At 36.8% G+C, this 21,894-nt stretch overlaps 1 protein-coding gene and 1 pseudogene across 21 annotated transcripts; both read left to right on the plus strand.

Annotated features, from left to right (window-relative positions):
* On the plus strand, positions 1 to 1,996 carry LOC105420911 (pentatricopeptide repeat-containing protein At5g66520 pseudogene; annotated as a pseudogene). The gene has a single exon (XR_016047811.1). The product of XR_016047811.1 is annotated as a pentatricopeptide repeat-containing protein At5g66520 pseudogene (transcript).
* An 8,981-nt stretch (positions 1,997 to 10,977) lies between these two features.
* On the plus strand, positions 10,978 to 21,677 carry IP5PII (myo-inositol polyphosphate 5-phosphatase 2). 20 transcript variants are annotated; one of them, XR_016047821.1, is made up of 13 exons: positions 10,978 to 11,679; positions 11,773 to 11,872; positions 11,976 to 12,059; positions 13,145 to 13,232; positions 13,337 to 13,441; positions 14,057 to 14,918; positions 15,094 to 15,286; positions 16,440 to 16,548; positions 16,636 to 16,784; positions 17,238 to 17,472; positions 19,551 to 19,742; positions 20,186 to 20,351; positions 20,906 to 21,478. XR_016047821.1 is itself a non-coding variant. In XM_088856040.1 (13 exons), the coding sequence occupies exons 7-13, from the start codon at positions 15,096 to 15,098 to the stop codon at positions 21,382 to 21,384; spliced, it is 1,521 nt and encodes a 506-aa protein (XP_088712166.1). In that variant the 5' UTR covers positions 10,978 to 11,679; positions 11,773 to 11,872; positions 11,976 to 12,059; positions 13,145 to 13,232; positions 13,337 to 13,441; positions 14,057 to 14,918; positions 15,094 to 15,095; the 3' UTR covers positions 21,385 to 21,677. The 20 variants fall into 20 exon arrangements, 9 of the variants coding, with proteins under 9 accessions (XP_088712166.1, XP_088712160.1, XP_088712163.1 ...); XR_016047817.1 differs by having other exon boundaries at positions 15,102 to 15,286; positions 16,435 to 16,548; positions 20,906 to 21,037; XM_088856040.1 differs by having other exon boundaries at positions 20,906 to 21,677.
* The last annotated feature ends 217 nt before the right edge of the window (positions 21,678 to 21,894 follow it).

Here is a 21,894-nt window from a genome sequence, read left to right on the forward strand (position 1 = left end):
TCTTCTCTCTATGTTATTGTGATCCCCTTCCTGGTCTTCTAGTTTGCATCTCTCTCTCTTACTCCTTGATATTGGGTTTTTCATTTCTCATAAATCATGCACATGTGTTGAGCAGTATCACAAGGCATGCTACCCTTGCGTTCCATGAGCATACCCTACAATGCACTAAGGTTTATAGCCGGTGCCTATCCTTTCCTTTCTTATTTACGTGGAAAACCTCGCTGGATGTCAAATTTCTCCCTCCTCCAACACATAGAAAGATGCACCCACATGAACCAGCTCAGACTCATCCACGCGAAAATGATCCGAAACCACGAAATCGAAGATGTCCTCAAAGTGAGCAGAGTCATAGCCTTTTGCGCCCTCTCAAACTATGGCAGCCTCGACTATGCCCGCCGCATTTTTGCTCTCATCAAATCCCCAAACATTTACATATGGAACACCATCATCAGAGGCTATGTTCAGAGTTCCAACCCATCTGAAGCTTTCGCTCTCTACAAAAAGCTCTTGTCCAAGGGTCTCATCCCCAACAACTACACATTCCCCTTCCTCTTGAAGGCCTGCACCCAACTCGTGTACCTCAACATAGGATCAAGCATCCATGCGAGCACCATCAAATACGGCTTCGAGGACTCAGATGCTTTTATACAAACTGCACTTGTGCATCTCTATGCGTCTTGTGGCTTTATAGATTTGGCACGAAAAATGTTTGATAGATGTGATGAAAGAGATGTGACCTCTTGGAATGCTTTGATGAAAGGCTATGTACACAGTGGGAGGCATCGTGAGGCCATTTCACTCTTTCAAACCATGCTGCGGAGAGCCTCATGGGTGAAGCCTGATGAGGTCACGATGCTCGCTGTGCTTACGGCTTGTGGCCACTCAGGTGCATTGGATCGAGGAAGTTGGGTTCATCGATATATGGAAGCCAACAAATTGAAGAGGACCATTAGACTTGAGACTGCTCTTGTGGACATGTATGCCAAGTGTGGAAGCATTGAAACCGCACGTCGTTTGTTTGATGCAACAGTGGAAAGGGATGGGCATTTGTGGAGCGTGATGATCGGAGGGCTGGCCATGCATGGGATGGCCAAAGAGGCACTCTCTCTCTTCTCTGAGATGCAGAGGGTGGGGGGTGTGGTTCCTGACTCTGTGACCTTCACCAGTGTTCTGTCAGCATGTAGCCATGCAGGGCTTGTGCAAGTGGGTCTTCACCATCTCGAGATCATGAAGGACTATGGAATTGAGTCCACAATCGAACACTATGGTTGCGTTGTTGATCTCTTTGGACGCGCAGGTCTTTTGCAAGAGGCAATGGAGTTCGTCAAGAAAATGCCGGTAAAGCCTGATGTTGCCTTGTGGGGCTCCGTTCTTTTGGCCTGTAATGCCCATGGGAATGTGAAGATAGGAGAAGTTGCGGCAAAGGAGATGCTGGGTTTAGATCCTCTTAATGGAGGGGCTCATGTTTTCTTATCCAACATTTATGCTTCTACAAGATCATGGGATGAGGTTATCAGAGTTAGAAACCAAATGAAAGATCATGGAATAACGAAACCACCAGGATGCAGCCTAATTGAGGTGGATGGATTTGTTCATGAGTTTCTTGTCGGCGATCGATCTCATCCCGAGGCTGAAAGCATATACAAAATGCTGGATGAGATCGATAAGCTTCTAAAGAGAGAGGTTTATGGACCCACGAGCAAGGGGACATTTTTTGATGTGGATGAGGAGGAAAGTGAGCACAATAGTGACTAGTCATACTGGGAAGCCGGCAATTGCATTTGGTTTGATCAAATTGAGACCTGGGTCTTTCATCCGGGTAGTGAAAAACCTTCGAGTTTGTGGCGATTGCCACACCGCCACCACGCTGATCTCGAAGATTTTTGCTTGGGATATAATTGTGAGGGATCGCAAGCGCTTCCATCATTTTAAGGATGGGGCTTGCTCCTGTAAGGATTACTGGTGAGAGTAGCTAATTCGTTTTCTATTACTGCCACTGGTGAGATCTTATATTATGTTTGTGGAGAGAGAGGGAGGGAAGACGGTGGGAGCATAATTTACATTGTTATTAGGCTGAGAATGGGTCGGATTGGGTCCGGATCTAGATTTGGATATGAAAAGTATATATTCCGGATCCGATCGGATCTAAAAAAATTATTTTATATCTATAAAATAATATATAATATTTTGATAATTGGGTCGGATCCGGATATGATCTATCTGTACCTGGATTCAATCCAAATGACTATTCAGATAAGATCCATACCCAAATCCAGATAAGATTCGAAATTCGAGTTTCGGATCCAAACTGAGTAAAATCTCAACCCTAATTGATACGTAAAGGACATAATTTGCATTGTTTTATATATAGAGAGAGAGAATTTTTTTTTTTTGAAAAAAGACGATATTCATTAAGATGATGAAGACAGAAAGGCAAAAATAAATAAAAGAAGCAACAAACGAAAACCAAAACCACACATGAAGGGAAAGTCAGCACGAAGCGCTGAAAACAACGTCCGAGACAATGTGCATTAGCATAATTTGCCTTGCTAAATAAACAGTGCATAATTTGCATTGCTAGAGAGAGAGAGAGAGAGAGAGAGAGAGAGAGAGAGAGTACATAATTTGCATTGCTTGCATAGGGATTATTGGTGAAAGTCACCACTATTGTTTCTAAGATAATGGCGAGAATATGATTCTTGTTCTCAATTTGCTACCCTATTGTTTCCATACACGGCTCTTCCTTCCCAACACGGATTTTACTTGTGCAAGGCTTTTTAATGGAGGCTACCATGTTCTCCGAAGTATATAGTACATGGGTGTGATAATGTCTCAACCTTAAATAATCACAACAAAACGCATCTCTAAATCTTGCCAAAAGATTCAATTTCAGCACTGGGACCTTTATAATGGCCTAAAAATCTACCTTCTGCTCAAGTTATAAAATTTAAAGATCTAAACGTCAGATTTATGAACATTTAATTTTTTTTTTTAAAATGGATGGTTTAGTTAATGTTTTACAAGATACACTATTTTTAAAACGATTTTTTTATCTTTTATGTTAATATATTTTGAGGCCGTGGTAATCCATTCTAGGGTTTTTCAATATTGGAACAACTTCTTTGAGAAGATTTTCCTTTTACAATGTAAGGTTGACATGTTATATAAACTTTTTCCTTACTAAACAGTTTCCTCACATAATTTTCTACAACCTTGAGAACTTGCTTTGCCGGCCCAGCCTTAAAAGGTACGACCTGGGATACAAAATATGGCACGAGGGCTTGGCTAGGGCTAGGGCCGGGCCAGGTGACGGCTGACCTGGCCGGGCCATCCTATTTTTGTTTTAGTCAGACAATGCTTGTTGGTATCTTTTCAAATGTCATGGACAGTTTAGGAGAGCGGTCACGCTGTTTCCATGAATGGGGTTTTGAGTTCTCTTCAAGGTTTTGGTCCCCCACATAAAATTTTGTTAGGCCAATAATTTGGGGTTGGTGTGATGTAGAAAGGGCTTTGGTTTTCTCTGCCTTTGTTTTCTTGTGCTCATTTTGCTTATTCATTGCTACTACGTGCATTGCACAACATTGCTTTTATTTCAAAAATCTCTCTCTCTCTCTCTCTCTCTCTCTAAAGGTTGTCATCGACTCTTCAGGTGCCCCTGTAGTTGGATACAGGCCATTTCTCTTTCTAAATATTAAAAACACATCATGCATTTCTGTTCGAATGATATTCAAGTGCAAGTGCACAAGTCTGAGTGAGCACAGACGAAACGTGAAGCCCTCTCTCTTTCTCCATATCAAAGAGAGAGAATTGCTTTAGAATTTGAATTGAAGTTTTTAGGAAGGGATTGCATACAACGAGATTATTTACCAATTTCAAGAGTGGTCAATGAAAAATTATGCTCTCCACCTAAGCACACAAATGTGAAATTTCCTCCAATTTCAAGCGTGGTCAATGAAAACCCTAACTACCCCATCGGATCTTATATCTGACAGCTCGCAGCTAGGATTAGCTATGCATCACCTTTTGTCATAAAAGCTAAAAATAAGATGCGGCTTTTGAGTTTCGGTATCAATTTTTGGCCGTGGTTTTAGAAGATGTCAACAATAAAACCGTTTTTATTTGAAAAATTGTTTCATACGGGTTGGACCGCATAACTACATATGCGGTTCAAAAAGTGTAAAGTATCCATCTTAAAGATGGATACAAGCAGGTGGTCCATCTAAAAATAATGGAAACTAATATTTTTTTACTAAAATTATTATTTATAATTTTTTTGTTTTTCATATTCATGATCTCCATGTTAGAGATTACATATCCTTAAAAGTTAAGTAAAAAATCCATAAATTTATTAATAGGCCCACATTTCTACATATGTTGGCTTGACTACATAGAAACCAAATCTTTTTTATCTTTGATCAAAGAGGTCAAAATCATTATTGATCATTAGGTTCGAAATCAGATGGGTGAGGATGTGTCATTATTTGAGCATAAAGTCCAAAATAAGAAACCCCTTTCTCTAAAGATTGGTGGCCCAAATTGTTAAACCTATAGATCGGCAATAGATTGTTGAATCAGCGATCCAAATTAGATTCAAATCGGTCCAAATTAATAAATAAAAATAAAAATATTTAAGAGTGGGGTTATAGGGAGAATCATATTGGGACTTATACCATCCTAAACCGACCACTTGCCATCCAAATCAGCGATCGAGATCATAAAACAATAACATCTTGTCCATTCATTATCATCGATGGTGAAATCCGTGTATCAAGTGGCGCAAAAGCTTGAGTCTCAATCTCTCTCCCCAACCAAAACCAATCAAAGAAGGAAAAAGTTTATATAAGGTGTCGACATGTACGAGTACGGTGTGCCTAAAAATCCCATCAAAGAAAGTTGTTTTTATGTTAGAAAATGCTCAAATCGTTTATCTCGATATCGAGAATCATCGACAATAAAAAAAAAAGTTTTTTAGTCTTAAAAATAGTTCATCTTTTAATACATTATCTAAACCGTTTATTTTCAAGATTTTTTAGTGTTTATAATAAATCTACTTTATGATCATCATTTTTAAAACTTTAAATTTTATAATAAAAGGCAACAATAAATTTTCATATAGACTTTGTGGCACCGAAAATGCATTTCCAGCATAGTTTTGAAATGCACCTTATTTCAATAATATGAAGTTTGAAACCTCACGCATCAAAGAATAAAGTAAACGTCGGCAAGAGTCGTCATTCTCTCTCTCTATCACTTTTATTCTTTTTTGTCTCTCTCATACACGGACCTCATGCGGACCTTTTGGCTCTACGACACTCGTCCGGCCCAAAGCTTTCAATTTGGGAAAAGGCCCCCTCTCTCCATTTCCTCTTTGCATTAACCTCACCTTCTCTGCATTTCTTTTCAATGTGTATTTCCTCTCCATTTCTTCTTTTTAGTGTTCATCTTTCTTTATAAATTGGCCCTTCTTCCATTAATTTGTGTGACCGGTCAAATTCGTCAACTGTTTCATATTTAACTCGCAACTAATTAATCTTTCCTCAAAGTCCTTAGATATTGGAGGAAAATTAACTGCTTTGTTAGTATCAGCTAATTATGTTTTTAAAAAGGTCTAAAGTTTGTTTTCTTTTCTTTCTATATACATATATATATATATATAACACTACTTGACAATCGTAACCGAGTGACGAAATTTGGACGGTGATGAGGATAGGCGAAATCACTATTCATTTTCACCTATAGGCATTGGGAAGACTTTTCCTATATATATAAAAACAATACGCAACGTCTATAGGAAAAAATGAACAGTGATTTTACCTACCCCCATCATCGTCCAAAGTTTATCGCAAGGTCACGACTGTCCGGTAATGTTTAGTTTTTCATTTTTTTTTAAAAAAAAATCGGAATGACCTGAATTTTAGAGCTTGTATTCATAAAAAATAGGAGAATATTGGAAAAATATATAAAAAAATATTTTACATGAAAATAATTGACCAAAATACCCTTGAAAAGTTTTAGGGGTATTTTGGTCAATATTTTTACGCTGATAATTTTTTTTATATTTTTATTATTAGATGCGCTTCAATAAGATGTATATACCCTCCAAATTTCAGGTCATTCCGATTTGTAAAAAAAAAAAGAAAAATAAAACACTACTTGACAATCGTGACCGCATGATGAAATTTGGACGGTGATGAGGGTAGGCGAAATCACTATTCATTTCGCCTATAGGCATTGTGAAGAATTTTCATATATATATATGAAAAAAGCTAATAATAGCTAGGCAGGCAACTATAATAAATAGTAATATAAGTAGAATCCTAGCCGTCAGATCTTCCTCATGTGGTTCAGAATGTATATCACGATATGAATTTTAATATTTTTTTAGAAATTCGATCATAATGAAATTTTAGACATTTGTACTAAAAAATAGGGTGCACAATTAAAAACTATATAAAAAGTATTTCTCAAAATATAAAATGATCTAAATACCCCTGAAAAATGATGAGGGTAATTTAGTCATTTTAAATTATTGAAAATAATTTTTCTATATTTTCATATGGTTTGCAATAGTGTTAGGTATATACATCCAAAATTTCTTCTTAATCAGATTTATAGAAAAAATATTAAAATTCATATAGTGATATGCATTCTAAACCACATGATGAAAATCTGACGGCTGAGGTTATACCTATATTACTATTCATTATAGCTACCTAGCTATTGGAAGGTTTATATATATATATAAAGTAATGATCCTATGAGACCCTCCCACACCTATGTGTGTAGGACCTTAAAAGATCACCATTAAATTTGACACAAATCTCTAAAAAAGTTATCACATGGGTGTGCGACTTGACTTTTCTACTCTGTGCCAAATTTAATGATGATCCTTTGGGATCATACACACATGGGTGTAAGAGGGTCTCATAAGATCATTATTATATATATATATATATATATATATATATATATATATATATATTAACACGCAGAATTAGGGTGTACCTCACAAATCCATCATGAAAGTTGTTTTGATGTTGAAAACATCTAATTGATCATATTGAGATTGATATATATGAATATGAGAAGAAAAAAAGATTTTGAGTTCTAATTCATCTCGTAACACATTACCTGTCGTCCATTATCTCAAGTAATTTCATGTAATAGCCTCTAGTGATATAACAAAACAATATTAAAAAACCATCTTAGAAGGTACAATTTGTAAACACTTATAACACTCTATTTTAGGGAGATGCTTAGATCTAGGCCTCGGAAGGACTTATTTCCTATTTTATTATAATAATATTAGTGATGATATTATATATATATATATATAGGAAGAGACTACAAAGTACCTATGAGATTGTATAAGAGGACCATTTACTTTTGGAATAAGGGTCACAATTACTTACAATTATTTGATATGAAATTTGATAGATTTGATGTCACAAAGTTCGGGAAAAAATCTTTTGAACTTTGAGATTTGTCAATGAAGTAAATGTATTTACCTAATTTCACATCCAATGATCAAGATTTATTGTGACCACCTTGAAGCAAAGGTAAATGGTCTCATTATATGTTTTTCTTATATAGTTTATAATATAGATCTAGACAAGAATTATTACTTAATTATCAAAATAAACATGTCATAATCCTTAGATCTTATCCACTAGGAAAAATAGAAGTGGTGTTCTTGCTTTTGATGTCAGGTCCTCAGAGGTGGAGCAATCACCATTGATATATCATCATCATTTTGTCGCATGTCCAGGTTAGGGGATTGTTACTTTTCATAATCAATTGCTAAGTATTAATTAATTACCTAAAAAGAACACTGAAAAGTTGCAAAAAGATAAATTTGAGTTGCATGGGTGGGTTTGCCAAACCAAACTAAAATCAAGGGGACAAAAGTTTGGGATTCCGGTACAACGGTCCACCCAAGTTTGGCCCACCCAAAATCAATGTAGTATTTGATTGTAATAAGCGTTATTAGGGGTATCATGGCCATTAAATGACTCACTTAATTTCAGCTTTAGCTCACAAAAAAGTTATTTTAGAACTATGTTTCCAAAGGTTTTAGAAGAGTATGAAGTTTTTATAAAGGCTAGGCTTTATGAAAACAAAATAAAGCATCACCTCAAATCCTCATCCGGAACATACTTTTGGCAACATAAATCTTTACTATGGCTCTAAAATCAATTTCCGACATCGATAATAAAAATTTTGAAATTAAAAAAATGTACAGATCGTGCAGATCTAGGAACACTTATTTTTAAGGCCAAATGAATGGTCTAGATACTGTGTTACAATACACAATATTTTTAGGCTTGAAATCATAATTTAATTTTCATGACCATATTGGTCAAGGCCGAGATGATTCGAAGATTTTTTGACACCAAAACTGTTATGTAAGATGAGTTTTGATGTGAGGCTTTACTTATTTTGATAGGGTTGCAGCTCTATCGAAACACTTTCCCTTAGCGAACATATTTGTAGGACACTAAGGGAAATGACATGAAAAAGATAGTGGACAAATCATATAACAAAAAGTACAAGATAGAGGACATATCGTATAGAGGATATTTATAAGGCCTTATGGTCTCATTGAGGGTATGACCCTTAATACATCATAATGACAGATCAAGATTCATGTAGTCGATTCCAATTAATTAAAAAAAAAACTTTGATGATGATGATAATAAATTCGCAATTTACCTTACCCTACGCATAGAGCGATATGTAAATATTATACTAGACCAGGACCATCTCCCTAAATATTGTAAATGTTTACAAAAAAATAATAAGGTAGCGGAAAAATGAAGTCTTTTGATGAGTTATCATAATCATATTCTATTGATTCAGGATTTGGATCTTGGCAGAAATTTTTATTATTTATAAAAATATGTCACAAGATCAAGAGGGTCGGTCCACTTACATTGAAGAGATCTTACTTGTTTTGTTCTCTTCAAAAGGGTTCCTAGCTGTACATAAAGGTACTTTGTTTAAGGAACAGATCTGCTTTTTGATGGTTACTACCGGCCAATATTAAATTATTGAGAAAATGAAATTAAAAAAAGGATGAAGTTTTTATAAGGCTTAGGCTTTATGAAAACAAAATAAAGCCTCGCTTTAAATCCTCATCCGGAAAGCACTTTCGGCATTTAAAATCTCCATGATGCTCTGAAATTAATTTCCAACATCGACGATAAAATTTAAATATCAAAAAATGGAATAGATATTGTGAATACTTATTTTTTAGGACGAAATAGAAGGTCTAGATAATTTTTTGCAATATACACTATTTTTAGAGCATGAAATCCTAATGTTTTTTACAATCATAATATTGAAGCCGTGATAATCGATTTAAAGGTTTTCTAACGCTTGAATTCCAATTTACAATGAGTTATAAGGTGAGACTTTACTTATTTTAATAGGACTGCACCTTGTCAAACCATTTTCCATAAAAAAAATTTATGGTATTTTCATGAAGGCTTTCTTTTTTTTCGCCACTTTGATTGTTTTAATCAAGGCTTTCTCATTCACATTGTTTTCTCTCAAGGTTGGTCCCTCCCTGACCTTTAGGCCCACTTTATATATATAATATAATAAATAAATATACGGTTATAGAATTGACCAATGATAAGAGGTTGGACTTCAAAGGGAATCAAAATATTTCTATGGCTCAGGTTTTGCCTTGATAGTTAGTGCGCTTGAGGGTCCACAAAGCGGCCCTTACTATTACAACATCTATTTCGGCTCTTCTGCATGTCCTATTTATATTATTCCAAACCCAGATCTTCACCCACCTTTTCTTGTCTTCTCTTCGTATTTTTGCAGGAAATAAGCAGAGCCATGTGTCACTTTCTGACCAGCTGTGCAGCACTGGTTTTGTTTTTTTTAGTATCTATGCCTCCATCTCCATGTATTGGGGTCTTCCCAATCTAAGTAGGGCTGTTATGCTAGTAAAATTCAGCATTGGCTGGCTGCCTTAGCTGTTTTTTTATTTGGCTTTTTTTTATGAAAACGTGGGTGTTTCCTGTTATGGAGAAGTTTTTGCTGTTTGCAATTATATATTTTGTGTGTGACTTTGGAGGTGTGAATGTCGACCATTCAAGGTCTATTAAACTACTCTTTTTCTAAACACTCCCATCTGTGTATTTTGGCTTTGCTTTGGCAATTGGGTTTTTGTTTGGTCTTTGTTTACATGCAAAGCTTTTGGCTACTTGTGGCGGTAGGTCATGGAAAAAAGGAAATGGATTCCATTGCATAAACAATTTTATGAGTTTTTTTTTTTTTGGTGGGGACTTTTTTTTATAAAAAAATACAGGTTATTTACCTTTTGTACGAGGTGTTCACAGTTAATCTTTGACCATTGGATGTGAAATTGGAGGGTTCCATTTATTCTATTGAAACTTCAATTTTTTTTTTTTTTTTTTCAAACTTTTGTGATACACCCAATAAATCATATTTCACATCAGATCAGATGGTTAAAAAATATTGTGACCTCTTTTTATTAACGGTAAATGGTCCCTTCTATACAATCTCATTTTTTTCAAGTTGAAAATTAAGCTAGAACAAGCGTTGTGGCAACTCAAGTCTCTTTTAAATGAAAGTTGGCAATGGACTTCAGCATATGAAGCTTTTAGACTTGTTAAGAATTGTGTCTTTATCCTCTTCTAATCAGTTGTTCAGAGTTTGATTTTCATCTTCAAACCATGCACTTCCTAACCTTCTTCCCCTAAAACTTTGTTTCACTCCCAGATGATTAGAAGGCTGCTCCAATTGCCTAAAAAGGATCAGGAGTCTGCTGCTTTTTTTAGCTTTCTCCTACATTATTGATAATTGCCTGGTTTTTATCTTGTTCTTTTTCGTCATGTAATCTCGGTCTTTCAATAATCAGATTTAGTTTAAAACCAGTTTTATCGAGACCAATGGTTCCATTTATTATGTGAGGACCTTGGTTGTGGCATGGTGTTCTTTTTGGGTAGGTGCCTTAGGCACTAAGTGACTTGGGCTTTCCATTCTGTGTGTGACATACTGATTTTGAGAGACCGTTCCACAGGCCTTACATTTTTATTCATTTTCTTATCTAACGTTAGATACTAGACATGCATTAGAGGATCATAATTAGTCTGCATCTTGAAGTTGAAAGATTGTGCCGTATGTCAACTTGCGCATGCACATCCTGCCCTACCCATTCCCTTCGGCAAGAAGGCCCTTATCCTGAGCTTTCCCCCCCCTCCTGAATTATCAGCAATCTACAGTTTAAATTCAACTTCTCCTGGCCAGGTGTTTTTGAATTTCACGAATTTCATCCGTCTCTGTTTTCTGAGGACCTTAGCCAAAGTCTTCGAATCATAGCAATCCACAATTTCTTAAATGTTGTCTTGAAACATCCACAAGCTTCTACGGCAATTATTCGGTCATCACTCAATATATGTAAATTCACAATCAAGTTGTTCTTGCCTGATGTCTTGAAATCCATAAATTTTGTGCCTCTGATCATTTGGCCAGTGGCTCCTATTCTTTAGAAGCACTGTAGATCTTGTTTGGGAAGCCTATTATTCCTTTTCAAAGGTTCAACATACACCTTTGTCTGTTTTCATGTGGCACTTGACTGTCTGTGCTTGATCTTCATCTTGACCAAACACCATGAGAGCAAGGAGAGGAAAGAGTTCTGAGGTACAGTCAGCATATGCTAGTGTTTTCAGATGGCATGTCTTCATTGTACATATTATTAAGAAATTAAAAGTTACTGTCTTCTTGTATTTGCAGCGTTTTTGGCCATCCATTGTCATGAAAAAGTGGTTGAACATTAAGCCCAAGGTTCATGAATTCAGCGAGGATGAAATTGATACCGAGAGTGAGGATGACGGTGAGTAAAATGCCGTATAATGGTTAAAAGAGATAGTAATTGAACTTTATTTCTGTTCATTTCTACCATTTTATAATTCTAATTGCACGCACATTGTGTAAAGATGCAAAAAGTGTCGAAAACGAACCCCCTAGAAGAGAACAGAGGAATGAATCTGTAAGCCGTAATCAAGCCTCAAACATCCCTGGTAAGTCCATGCACCATATGCTTCGGTTATCATCTCTAGAACAATTGGCTATGTAATCGATATCTTCCTATTTTCCAAAATTCAAGTTGAGTTCTTCAGTATTCCTGTTTGCAGCTAGAGCACTTCTAATTGAGGGTTGGTTTGCTTGAATAGCTGGTATTTCTTCCGTATAGTGTATGTTACAGTGTTGAATTTACTGAGTAGAGGGTCACTATCTATTGCATCTTATATGTCTTCTATGAGTATGCATTAGACTGAAGCTACTGATCTGGTATCAAGGTTTTATCTTCCGTGCATATTTTTTAAATTCAGTTATAAGTATTGCTATGACTATGGATCCCAGTACGTAGTTTCAATTCTAATACACGGTTATGAAATCTTTGACTTAAGTTTTGTTGGAAACAATGTACTTGTGGTGTTTAGAAATGATGGCAATGGTTTTTAATGTAATTGGTACTTTTTTATCATTACCTTTTTGCAAATGCGTTTTAGATCAGTTAATAATTATTGTATATTAAATTTAAGACCTTTTTGTGTAGGCAACTGGAGAATTGCTTCATTTTTTCCTTTGCATCATAATTTTCAAAATGATTGTGTGAACACCTACACTCAATTATGGATCAACTTTTGCACATACAAAAATATATATAACTTTCATCACTCAAGTTTTCTGCATGAATTAAGTTTGAATTTTTTTCTAAATCCCCCCACGGGTTCCATGTGGTTCTGCTTCCATTTCCATGGATAGCAAATCATCAAAAAGGCAAAACAATTTTCTGAATCAGTACACGTCTTTCTTATACACTGCATGTTTTCTAGAGAAACATCCTTGAAGTGGCTCCTTAGCTTCAAACTGATAGACCTGGTACTGGGTATGTATACCAAAAGGTGAATTTGCTAAATTTTTGCCTTCTTTCTCAATGTCATACTTAGCCAGCCATATGCCTAATCTCATGTGAGATGGATGGGAAGTTTCATCTAACACTTGACAATGCATGTAAACTGTGATGGATTTTGTTTTCCTCTACCATTTATCACTTTACTTTTCTTACAGATCAATTGTATTTTTGTTGCAATCTCACCAGGAACACCATCAAAAGATTATCTCTCGAGGCTTAGAAGAGGGAAATCAGAGACTCTACGTGTTCAATACATAAGCACAAAGGATATCAGGTCAAATTTTTAATTTAACACATCTAACTTGTGAAACAGCATGATCACCTTATAACACTGAAATGTAATTATGATGAGGTCTTTCTGTTTATGGTGTCCTGCAGATTGACAATAGGAACCTGGAATGTTGCGGGAAGGCTTCCAACCGATCACCTTGAGATTGATGAGTGGCTGCATACAAACAGACCTGCAGACATATATGTTATTGGGTTAGTTGGCTATTAGACCATACATATTACAAGTTAGAAATGCTCCATACCTCATATCTTGATCATATTTCATGTGCAATTCTGCTTGTATGCTAGCGTATTGCTTGATAGATGTGCTTTGTAATTTATGAGCTTTCATGGCTGCGAACTTTTCTATTTTACACATTTTTTTCATGTCTTTAGGCTCTTCTTGCTCATCCTTGAAAATCAGTATACAAGGGTTGAAAACCTCAAATGTGAACTCACAGTATTGAAGGGGAAGCAACATGCTTTTGTACCCAAGAAAATGCATTTCATTGCCCTTCAGTTTCGTATGTTCACAATAATTGTGTATAACATCTGCTTGATTATCTAACTTCTTTGTGTGATGGATGCTCCCTGGGGATTTTCTCCATAGCACTTTTCATCTTAATATAATTTCAGTAGTATTTAGAAAGTTCAGCTTTACAAATTAGATAGTAGCATGAGCTACATTTGATTTGGGTATTCCTATAGTTCCCTATTAATGTAGAATTATTTCTTTAAACAATGCAGTTAAATTTTGCATGCAATGGGATGATAGAATTTCAAAAACACTTATTTGGAAGTTGTGCTTTTTATCCTCCGTTTTTGTAGTTTTCAAGAGGTTGTCCCCTTGAATGCTGGGAATGTATTGGGTGCAGAGGATAGCAAGCCAATCCCAAAGTGGGAAGCAGTCATTCGTAACACCCTTAATAAAACTCAACAATCGGAATCAAAACGTAGAAGTTACAGTGCTCCTTCCTCACCAGGACGAAGGGCATCATCTGCCCCTGAGGTGCTTCAAGAAGAGATCAGCAGCCCTGAAGTTGATATGAGGGGAAATGATGAAGCTTCCCTTTCCAATGGTGCTGATGAAAATACAAACTTAAGTGAAGTAATTAAATTGAACAAGAAGTTCAAGCTGAAGAGGATGTATAGCCTTGATAATAGGACTAGTAAACTGGATTGGCCTGAGCATTCATTAGACAAGACACCTCAAGTTATCTCATCCAATACCACGTTGAGAAGAGTTCTTAGCAGTTCAGGGAGAATAGGCTTTGATTGGCTGGGGAAGCCATTGTTTCTGGCCCCTCAGAGTGTGATATCAGAAGGTGGGCTGAAAAGAATGTATAGGAGTTCAGGGAACCTTGGATTGATATGGCCGGAGGAGTCAGAGGTGCCTGATCTTGAACCAGATGCTGTTAGTTCTCCAGAGTTAATGGGTAACAAGGAAATGGACTCTTCTATAATCAATGCAGAGGGGCACATTGAAGAAGCAACTGTGATAGAGTATACAGAGCCAGAAGCATCTGTTGTGAAGTATATAGAGCCACGAGCACAATACGTGCGCATTATTGGGAAACAAATGGTGGGAATATATGTATCAGTATGGGTCCGTAGAAGATTGAGGAAGCACATAAACAACTTGAAAGTTTCTCCTGTGGGAGTTGGATTGATGGGTTACATGGGAAACAAGGTCTCTCTCTCTCTCTCACACACACACACATACACACACACACGTGTGTAGGGGTGTCCCACACACGTGCGTGCGTGTACACACACACATGCATACACATGTACACAAATGATAACTATGATAAACATATTTGCTTGTTTGTTATGTTGACGTGTCTAATGATGCACATGGTCAGTGATGCAGGGTTCTATTTCTATCAGCATGTCCATCTTCCAAACAAGGCTATGTTTCGTATGTTCTCATCTGACTTCGGGCCAAAAGCAAGGTGCTAAGCAGCGTCGTAATTCTGATGTGAATGAAATCATACGTCGCACCCGCTTCTCTTCGGTCTTCGATTCCGATCATCCTCAGACTATCCCATCACATGAGTGAGCATTTCCTTATCTTATGATTTTTGATGCATATATATATATATATATATATATATATATGAGTAATGATACTATGAGACCCTTCCACACGCATGTGAGTAGGACCCCAAAGGATCACCATTAAATTTTGACACAAATCTGTAGAAAAGTTATGACATGGGTGTGGGATTTGGGTGAATGGGTTTCTTGATAACTTTTCTAGAGATTTGTGTCAAAATTTAATGGTGATCCTTTGGGGTCCTACTCACATGGGTGTGGGACGGTCTCATGGTATCATTACTCTATAGACAATTGAGTGTGTCAATGACTACACTCAAAGCTCAAAAGAAGTTTCTTGAACTTTGTGACACATCCCAAATTGTCATTTAATGGCTAGGAGCAATTGTGACCTCCTTGTAATAAAGATAAATCGTCTCATAGTAACATTGTCATAATTAACATCCAAGCCTTATCCCATTTTTTTGCGGTTGTCTACATGAATCATGTTCCTCCATCATAGGTTCAAGATTCATGATAAAGTTGTTTGTCATGATAAAGTTGTTTGCTCATATATACATATACACGCACCTTCTAGAAAACTTGTTTGTGGCATTTGTATGACCCGAAATTTTGCACACACACTCTCTTCATCTCAATAATCAATCCCAAAAAACAATAATTCAATTTGAACCCTAGATATGGTCAAAATGAGTCTCCTCCAAAAACGAGTCTAGACCATTCATTTTGTGAATTGTAAGATCTTAGCCTTTATAAACTCAAAATCATTTTTTTCTTTTTTAACATTGATCATCTAATGATAATAAAGCCATCCAAAAAAATTGGAAATGAAAAAATCTTTCTAAGGTCTAGATCGAAGCATCTCACCAAAATGAACAGCCTTTGTTAATTGGGCTAAAAAATACTTTTTAAGTTCTGTTTTCAATTTTTTTTTTTTTTATAATTGTTCATTAGAATAAAAAGAGTGTATATTTCAAATTTTGGACCAAACAAATGGCCATAAAATGGTTTTTTAAGGTTGTTGCATCATATTACTATACAACGGTTGCATGAAATCATTGCTCATATATATATATATATATATATATATATATATGTGACTGGAAACAACTGTATTGAAATGCTTATTTTACTTCTCTTTCTTTAAGGTCAGTCAAATATTCTGGTTTGGAGATTTGAATTATCGTCTCAATTTGTTGGATTTGGAGACAAGGAAACTTGTTGCCAGGGAACAATGGGATGAACTTAGAAACAGTGATCAGGTAAGACCATTGATCCCTCTGTTAGTATTTCCAACAAAAAGAAAAATGAAGGAATTGATTCACTGATCCATAAGAGAGATGTGGCAGCTGTGCAAAGAGCTGAGAAAGGGCCGAGTATTTGATGGTTGGAAGGAGGGATTGATAGAATTTGCTCCAACATATAAATATGAGTTCAACTCAGACAAATATGCTGGAGAAAATGCAAAAGAAGGGGAAAAGAAGAGGTCCCCTGCATGGTAATCTATTGAAACAACTTGACTGTTTTACCTGTCAAATTATTTCCCATTAACTTAAGCATCATTTCCCCTCTGGAGATAACCTTTTGGCATGATCAAAATATTTTGAAATAAAACACGCACTTGCATCGCTAATGTTCTGATTTTATCTTAGTTTTAGTGGACCAAAGCAATTATTTTTTTCGAAGTTCAGTGGCAGGAATAGAACGCTTGATGTCATGTTGTGGCATCCCGCTACCGTGAGCACCCAGGCTTAAAGGCCTTTTTTTCCAAAGCAAAGTTTGTCATAGTTCTGTTACAAGTGTACATGCTTTTACAATTCCTGGGCGATTACTTCCTGATATTATGGTCTATTGTCAATGACTCTCTCTCTCTCTCTCTCTCACCTCCCCCCACCCTCCTCCCTCCCTCCCTCCCTCCCTCACTTGGTGCATCATGTCTTAAATGTTTTAGGTGCGATCGAATACTTTGGTTTGGGAAGGGCATCAGACAGCTTTTTTATGGGAGAGCAGAGCTCAAACTCTCAGACCATCGGCCTGTGAGCTCCATATTTCTTGTAGAAATTGAAGTTTTTGATCACCGCAAGCTCCAGAGGGCCTTGAACTTTACAAAGGCAGGCCTCTTTAGCGAGGACACTCTTCTTGAGGATGGAAAAGCAGATCTCTTGCACACCGAAAACACCATTCATGTAAGTAAAATGTTCCATGTTTATCTACTGCATTGCTGTTTTTTCTGTCACACATATTTTGAAGACTTAATGCATATGCAATGCGATCATTGTCATGTTCAGTTTCCTGTAAGTCCCATGACTTTTTACCTGGTAAACTTTTTCTTCTTTTGCATACATTTGGAGGTATGAAAATAAGAAAGCTCAAATAAACATATGAAAGAGATGAATCAAAATTTATAGCAGAAAGTTTTTATTTGAAATTCAAGAGAAGGGGATATGGTACCACCACTGGAAACTCTATTATTTTTTAAATAAAATAAATTAGAAAGAACGAATAGAATGTCATATAATCCCTCAAAAATGTTAAATCAATGCAATAAAGTACAACACAATGATGCATGTAGTTCAAAAACAGTAAATTATGTGGAAGTGCAACTGCCCGATGTCAACAATGGATGCTTGAGGTGAACCATTCCTCCACTCGATGTCTTCTTTGGCAGAAGAATGATCATATTAACAATCCGGTGTTGACAATGGACAGTTGAGGTGAAGTGCAGTTTACTATCAGTAAACTACACGCATCACTGTATTGAATCCCAAACTCTTATGAATGTAAGTTTTATTTAAGAAAATTCTTGAATTTTTTGTTACTTACCAGTGATTATAATGCAGATGGAAGGCATGCTCTTTCAGAAATTTAAAGAAATCATGTGTTGGTTTTGCAGTGCATTTAATTCTGAAACGAGAGTAACAGTTGGAGGCTCACTTGCAGGATATGATGTTGAGGCTAATAATGATACTAATGCATACACATTTCTCTCACACAGTATTGTACAATTATGGGAGAGTTGTAATTGATATTTCGTATACGGCAGTGTTTAATATGTCGAGTGGAGAGGCTTGGAAGTTTTTGTATTGTATGATCTCCCCCTCTATCTATGTATTTGTATCTCTAGAGAAAAAATAAATACAAAAGTAGAATAATAAAAGCTCAAGGAGGCCCTCATCAAGAGAGGGGGAGCAATTTTAACGGGTGGGGTTCTCGCAAAACCTCTGCTAGTGCTGCTTATTAAGAAAAAAGAAAAGCAAAAAAAAAAAACTCTGTTTCTGTAAGCAGTTTTGATGCATACTTTGAAACTCCTACTACATTGCAGTGCTGTCTCTCATTTATTGTCTGTTATGTTTCCACTATTTCTGTATGTATTTCTGTAGGTGTGTATGTAAGAGAGAGAGAGAGAGAGAAAGAGAGAGAGAGAGGGGGGGAGGGAGGGAGGGAGGGAGAGAGGGAGTTTTTATTTCACAAAGTTTGTAGCAAAGGTATGTCAGTTGAAGTAGATACATCTGCTTTGATTTGTATAGGAGTTGGTAGGCTCCCAAATGATTAAAAATGGAAAGTTCCAAAAGCATTAGTGAGAAAGAGGCAAAAGAAGACCTTAACAATAAACAACATATAGGTGGTTGTCGTCCATGTAAGTATAAAAAAAGAGCTCACTCCAAGCCCTTCATGAAAGCTGCTTTTGTTCAAGCATCATGGCTCGTCTTTGGAGGCTCAACTCTCTCAGTTGTGCTTCTGTTTCTATATTAGTTTTTGTGCTTCTTTTGAATGCCATGGACGTTTCATGTGACGATTACCTGGTTCCTGGCTACTATAGAGACTCATGCCCCCTTGTGGAGGACATTGTGAGAAGACATGTCCTCATGGCTATACGCAAAGATCCTCGCATGGCTGCATCGCTACTTCGACTCCACTTTCATGATTGCTTCGTCATGGTCTCTCTCTCTCTCTCTCACACGTACACACACATATACACGCTCACTCATTTCACTATAAATCGAGCCATGGACATCAATAATGTTGCTCTTAATCCTAAATAATTAGCCATGATAGTTGCTTGGTCATTTGGCGTCTCTCTCTCTCACACAAACACATGCTCCCCACACATACACGCATGCAAACATGTACACATGTATCTAGAATTTGAGCTTTGGACATCAGGAATGTGGCCCTTACACCTTAACTACTTAGCCATGACAAATTTCACATCTCTCTCTGTGGGGTGTGTGCGTGTGTGTTTTGACATGCATACGAAAGGCAGGGGTGTGATGGATCGGTGTTACTAGACAGCAGAGGGAGCATAGAGAGTGAGAAGGGGGCCGATCCCAACGTTAATTCAGTCAAAGGATTCGAGGTGGTGGATTCTATCAAATTTGCATTGGAGATTGCATGCCCAGCTATTGTTTCTTGTGCCGATATCTTGGCCATGGCTGCTCGCGACTCCGTCGTCCTGGTAAAAACTTTTAGAGGATAAATTCATGGATGTGCTAGATATAGAGATACCTTCTTTTTCTTTTCCCACTTGGAAAGAAGTGCGTAAGCAGGGATTTGTTTTTTGACAAATTGGTAAGTAGGGATTTTAAGTAGAGGTCTAAAAATCAGATCAGTGCTACGGATTCTTGATTCACCAGTACGGATCGGCAATCCAGAGCAGTGTACTATATGACTTAGAAAAAACAAAAAGATTTTCAACACTTTGCAGGAATAGGGCGGCTTTGAGCTTCCCTACACCTGGTCATTCCCTCCATTGTTTTGAATCAATCCGGCGTTTTTCGCCCCATCAATTTTTTGAAACCCTGACTTGAAGTGTTTAGACTTTGAATATTTTGTCCCATTAGGCCAGGAAACGAGATTCAACTAACGTATGGCTTGTGGTTGTTTTCTATTGACATGTAGAGAGGAGGGCCCAATTGGGATGTATACTTGGGGAGAAGGGATTCTCTAACTGCAAGCTTCAGTGGCGCTAATAAATTCATCCCATTACCGAATTCCACCCTCCAAACTCTCATCACCAACTTCCAAGCTCAAGGTCTGGACCCTCTAGATCTAGTAACACTATCCGGTACTCTCTCTCTCTCTCTCACGTACATACACAAACACATAGGATATAGCGATATCAATGTTATCAACCTCCAATTGGCCATGGAACCAGTTTGAGGATCAATACCGGTTCGGATGCTAAATTAAATAAAGAAAAATAGTAAGAATGACTTAAATATATGAAATATATTAATAAAGTTGTCCAATATTGTTTGGTCAATCCAACTGATAAAAAATGAGTGTCCAATTGGTTGAAACCCATCAATAGTTCATTTTGTCAGTTTTAGTTTTGAACTTGGCCCACCAAGGCATCGGTTGGGAATCCAAAGGGTTGGACAAACCAGGCTAATTTGGTCTTGATAACATTGGTCAATAGTCATTACTGCAATATGCCCAAATATCTTTGTTTCTAGCAATTACATTTGTCAACAGTTAATTGTTAAATTGCTCCTTGGAATTTAGTCTAGCAAAAACAACCCAAAAGAAAAGTATTTTGAATCCAAAATTCCAAATTCTCTTTTCTGACTCAAAATTCAGAAGTAAAACCAACGTTGTGAAGCTGGATGAAATCAACAGGGAGCCATACAATTGGCTACTCAAGGTGCTTGAACTTTAGACAACATATCTATTCCCCACTAGAACAAGATGAAGAAGAATATGCAGAAGGAAGCACGCCAGACTACTGTTCTCAACAAAAAAAGAGAAAAAGCAAGCCAGACCCTGTCTTTCAAAGAATTTTGCGCTCGACATGCCCGATTACAGGGAGGGACAACAGTCTAACGCCATTAGACTATTCAACTTCGGTTTTCTTTGACAATCATTACTTCCTGAACCTCATGCAAGGGAAGGCTCTTTTACAGTCTGATAGCTCCCTCCTCTCTTCAACGTACACAAAGGAGCTAGTGTGGGCCTATGCATCGAACCCACGCCTCTTTTACAGAAAGTTTGCATCATCCATGGTGAAGATGGGAAACATCAACCCTCTCACTGGAGACCAGGGAGAGATACGACAAAATTGTCGATTCGTGAACTCGCAGAGTTTGACGAGCCCATAGCTCTCAGTGAAAGTTTTATGTCATTAGCATTACATTTGTTTCAGAAGATACAGAATTGATTTACAAGTGAGTTTGTGAGTGGAATTTTACAAAATCGAGTCCTTATACAAGTCTACGTATGCTCTGAGTCTAGTGTTTAGATATTGATGTGCATTTGTATCAGTAATTAAGGGAGCAAAAACACAAGTTATGGTGTCTGTAAAATGTAAAAGGCATGTTTATCTTAGTAACAAACAAAAGGAAAACTTTCTACAACAACCAAAGGAAATGAATATTATCAAATGCTCAAGAAATTGCTAAGTCGACTTCAGAATTATCCGAGTCAATCAGAATTATCATGAGTCGTTACAGAGAATTGAGACCCTGCTGAATCCCTACTAGAGCTTGCCTTTTTAATCATTAATGTTTAGGAAAAAGTTTATATGGAGTTCCAAACTTGCTTTTGAATCCAGAACAATTAAGCATTATTTAGTTACAGACATGGTTTCTATGCGTCCAACCCCCAGTGTA

This window comes from Amborella trichopoda, chromosome 13 (genome assembly GCF_054954075.1).
Source record: "Amborella trichopoda isolate Santa Cruz 75 chromosome 13, AtrichopodaSantaCruz75HAP2 v2.0, whole genome shotgun sequence".
NCBI classification, from domain to species: Eukaryota; Viridiplantae; Streptophyta; class Magnoliopsida; order Amborellales; family Amborellaceae; genus Amborella; species Amborella trichopoda.

What these genes read in the sequence shown, in the direction of transcription:
- IP5PII (XM_088856034.1), top strand. Translation starts at nt 11,650, where the DNA reads ATGAGAGCAAGGAGAGGAAAGAGTTCTGAG. An exon ending in CAGACTATCCCATCACATGA is followed by an intron (nt 15,287 to 16,439) that starts GTGAGCATTTCC and finishes CTTTAAGGTCAG; the next exon opens with TCAAATATTCTGGTTTGGAG. An exon ending in ACACCGAAAACACCATTCAT is followed by an intron (nt 17,473 to 19,550) that starts GTAAGTAAAATG and finishes TACGAAAGGCAG; the next exon opens with GGGTGTGATGGATCGGTGTT.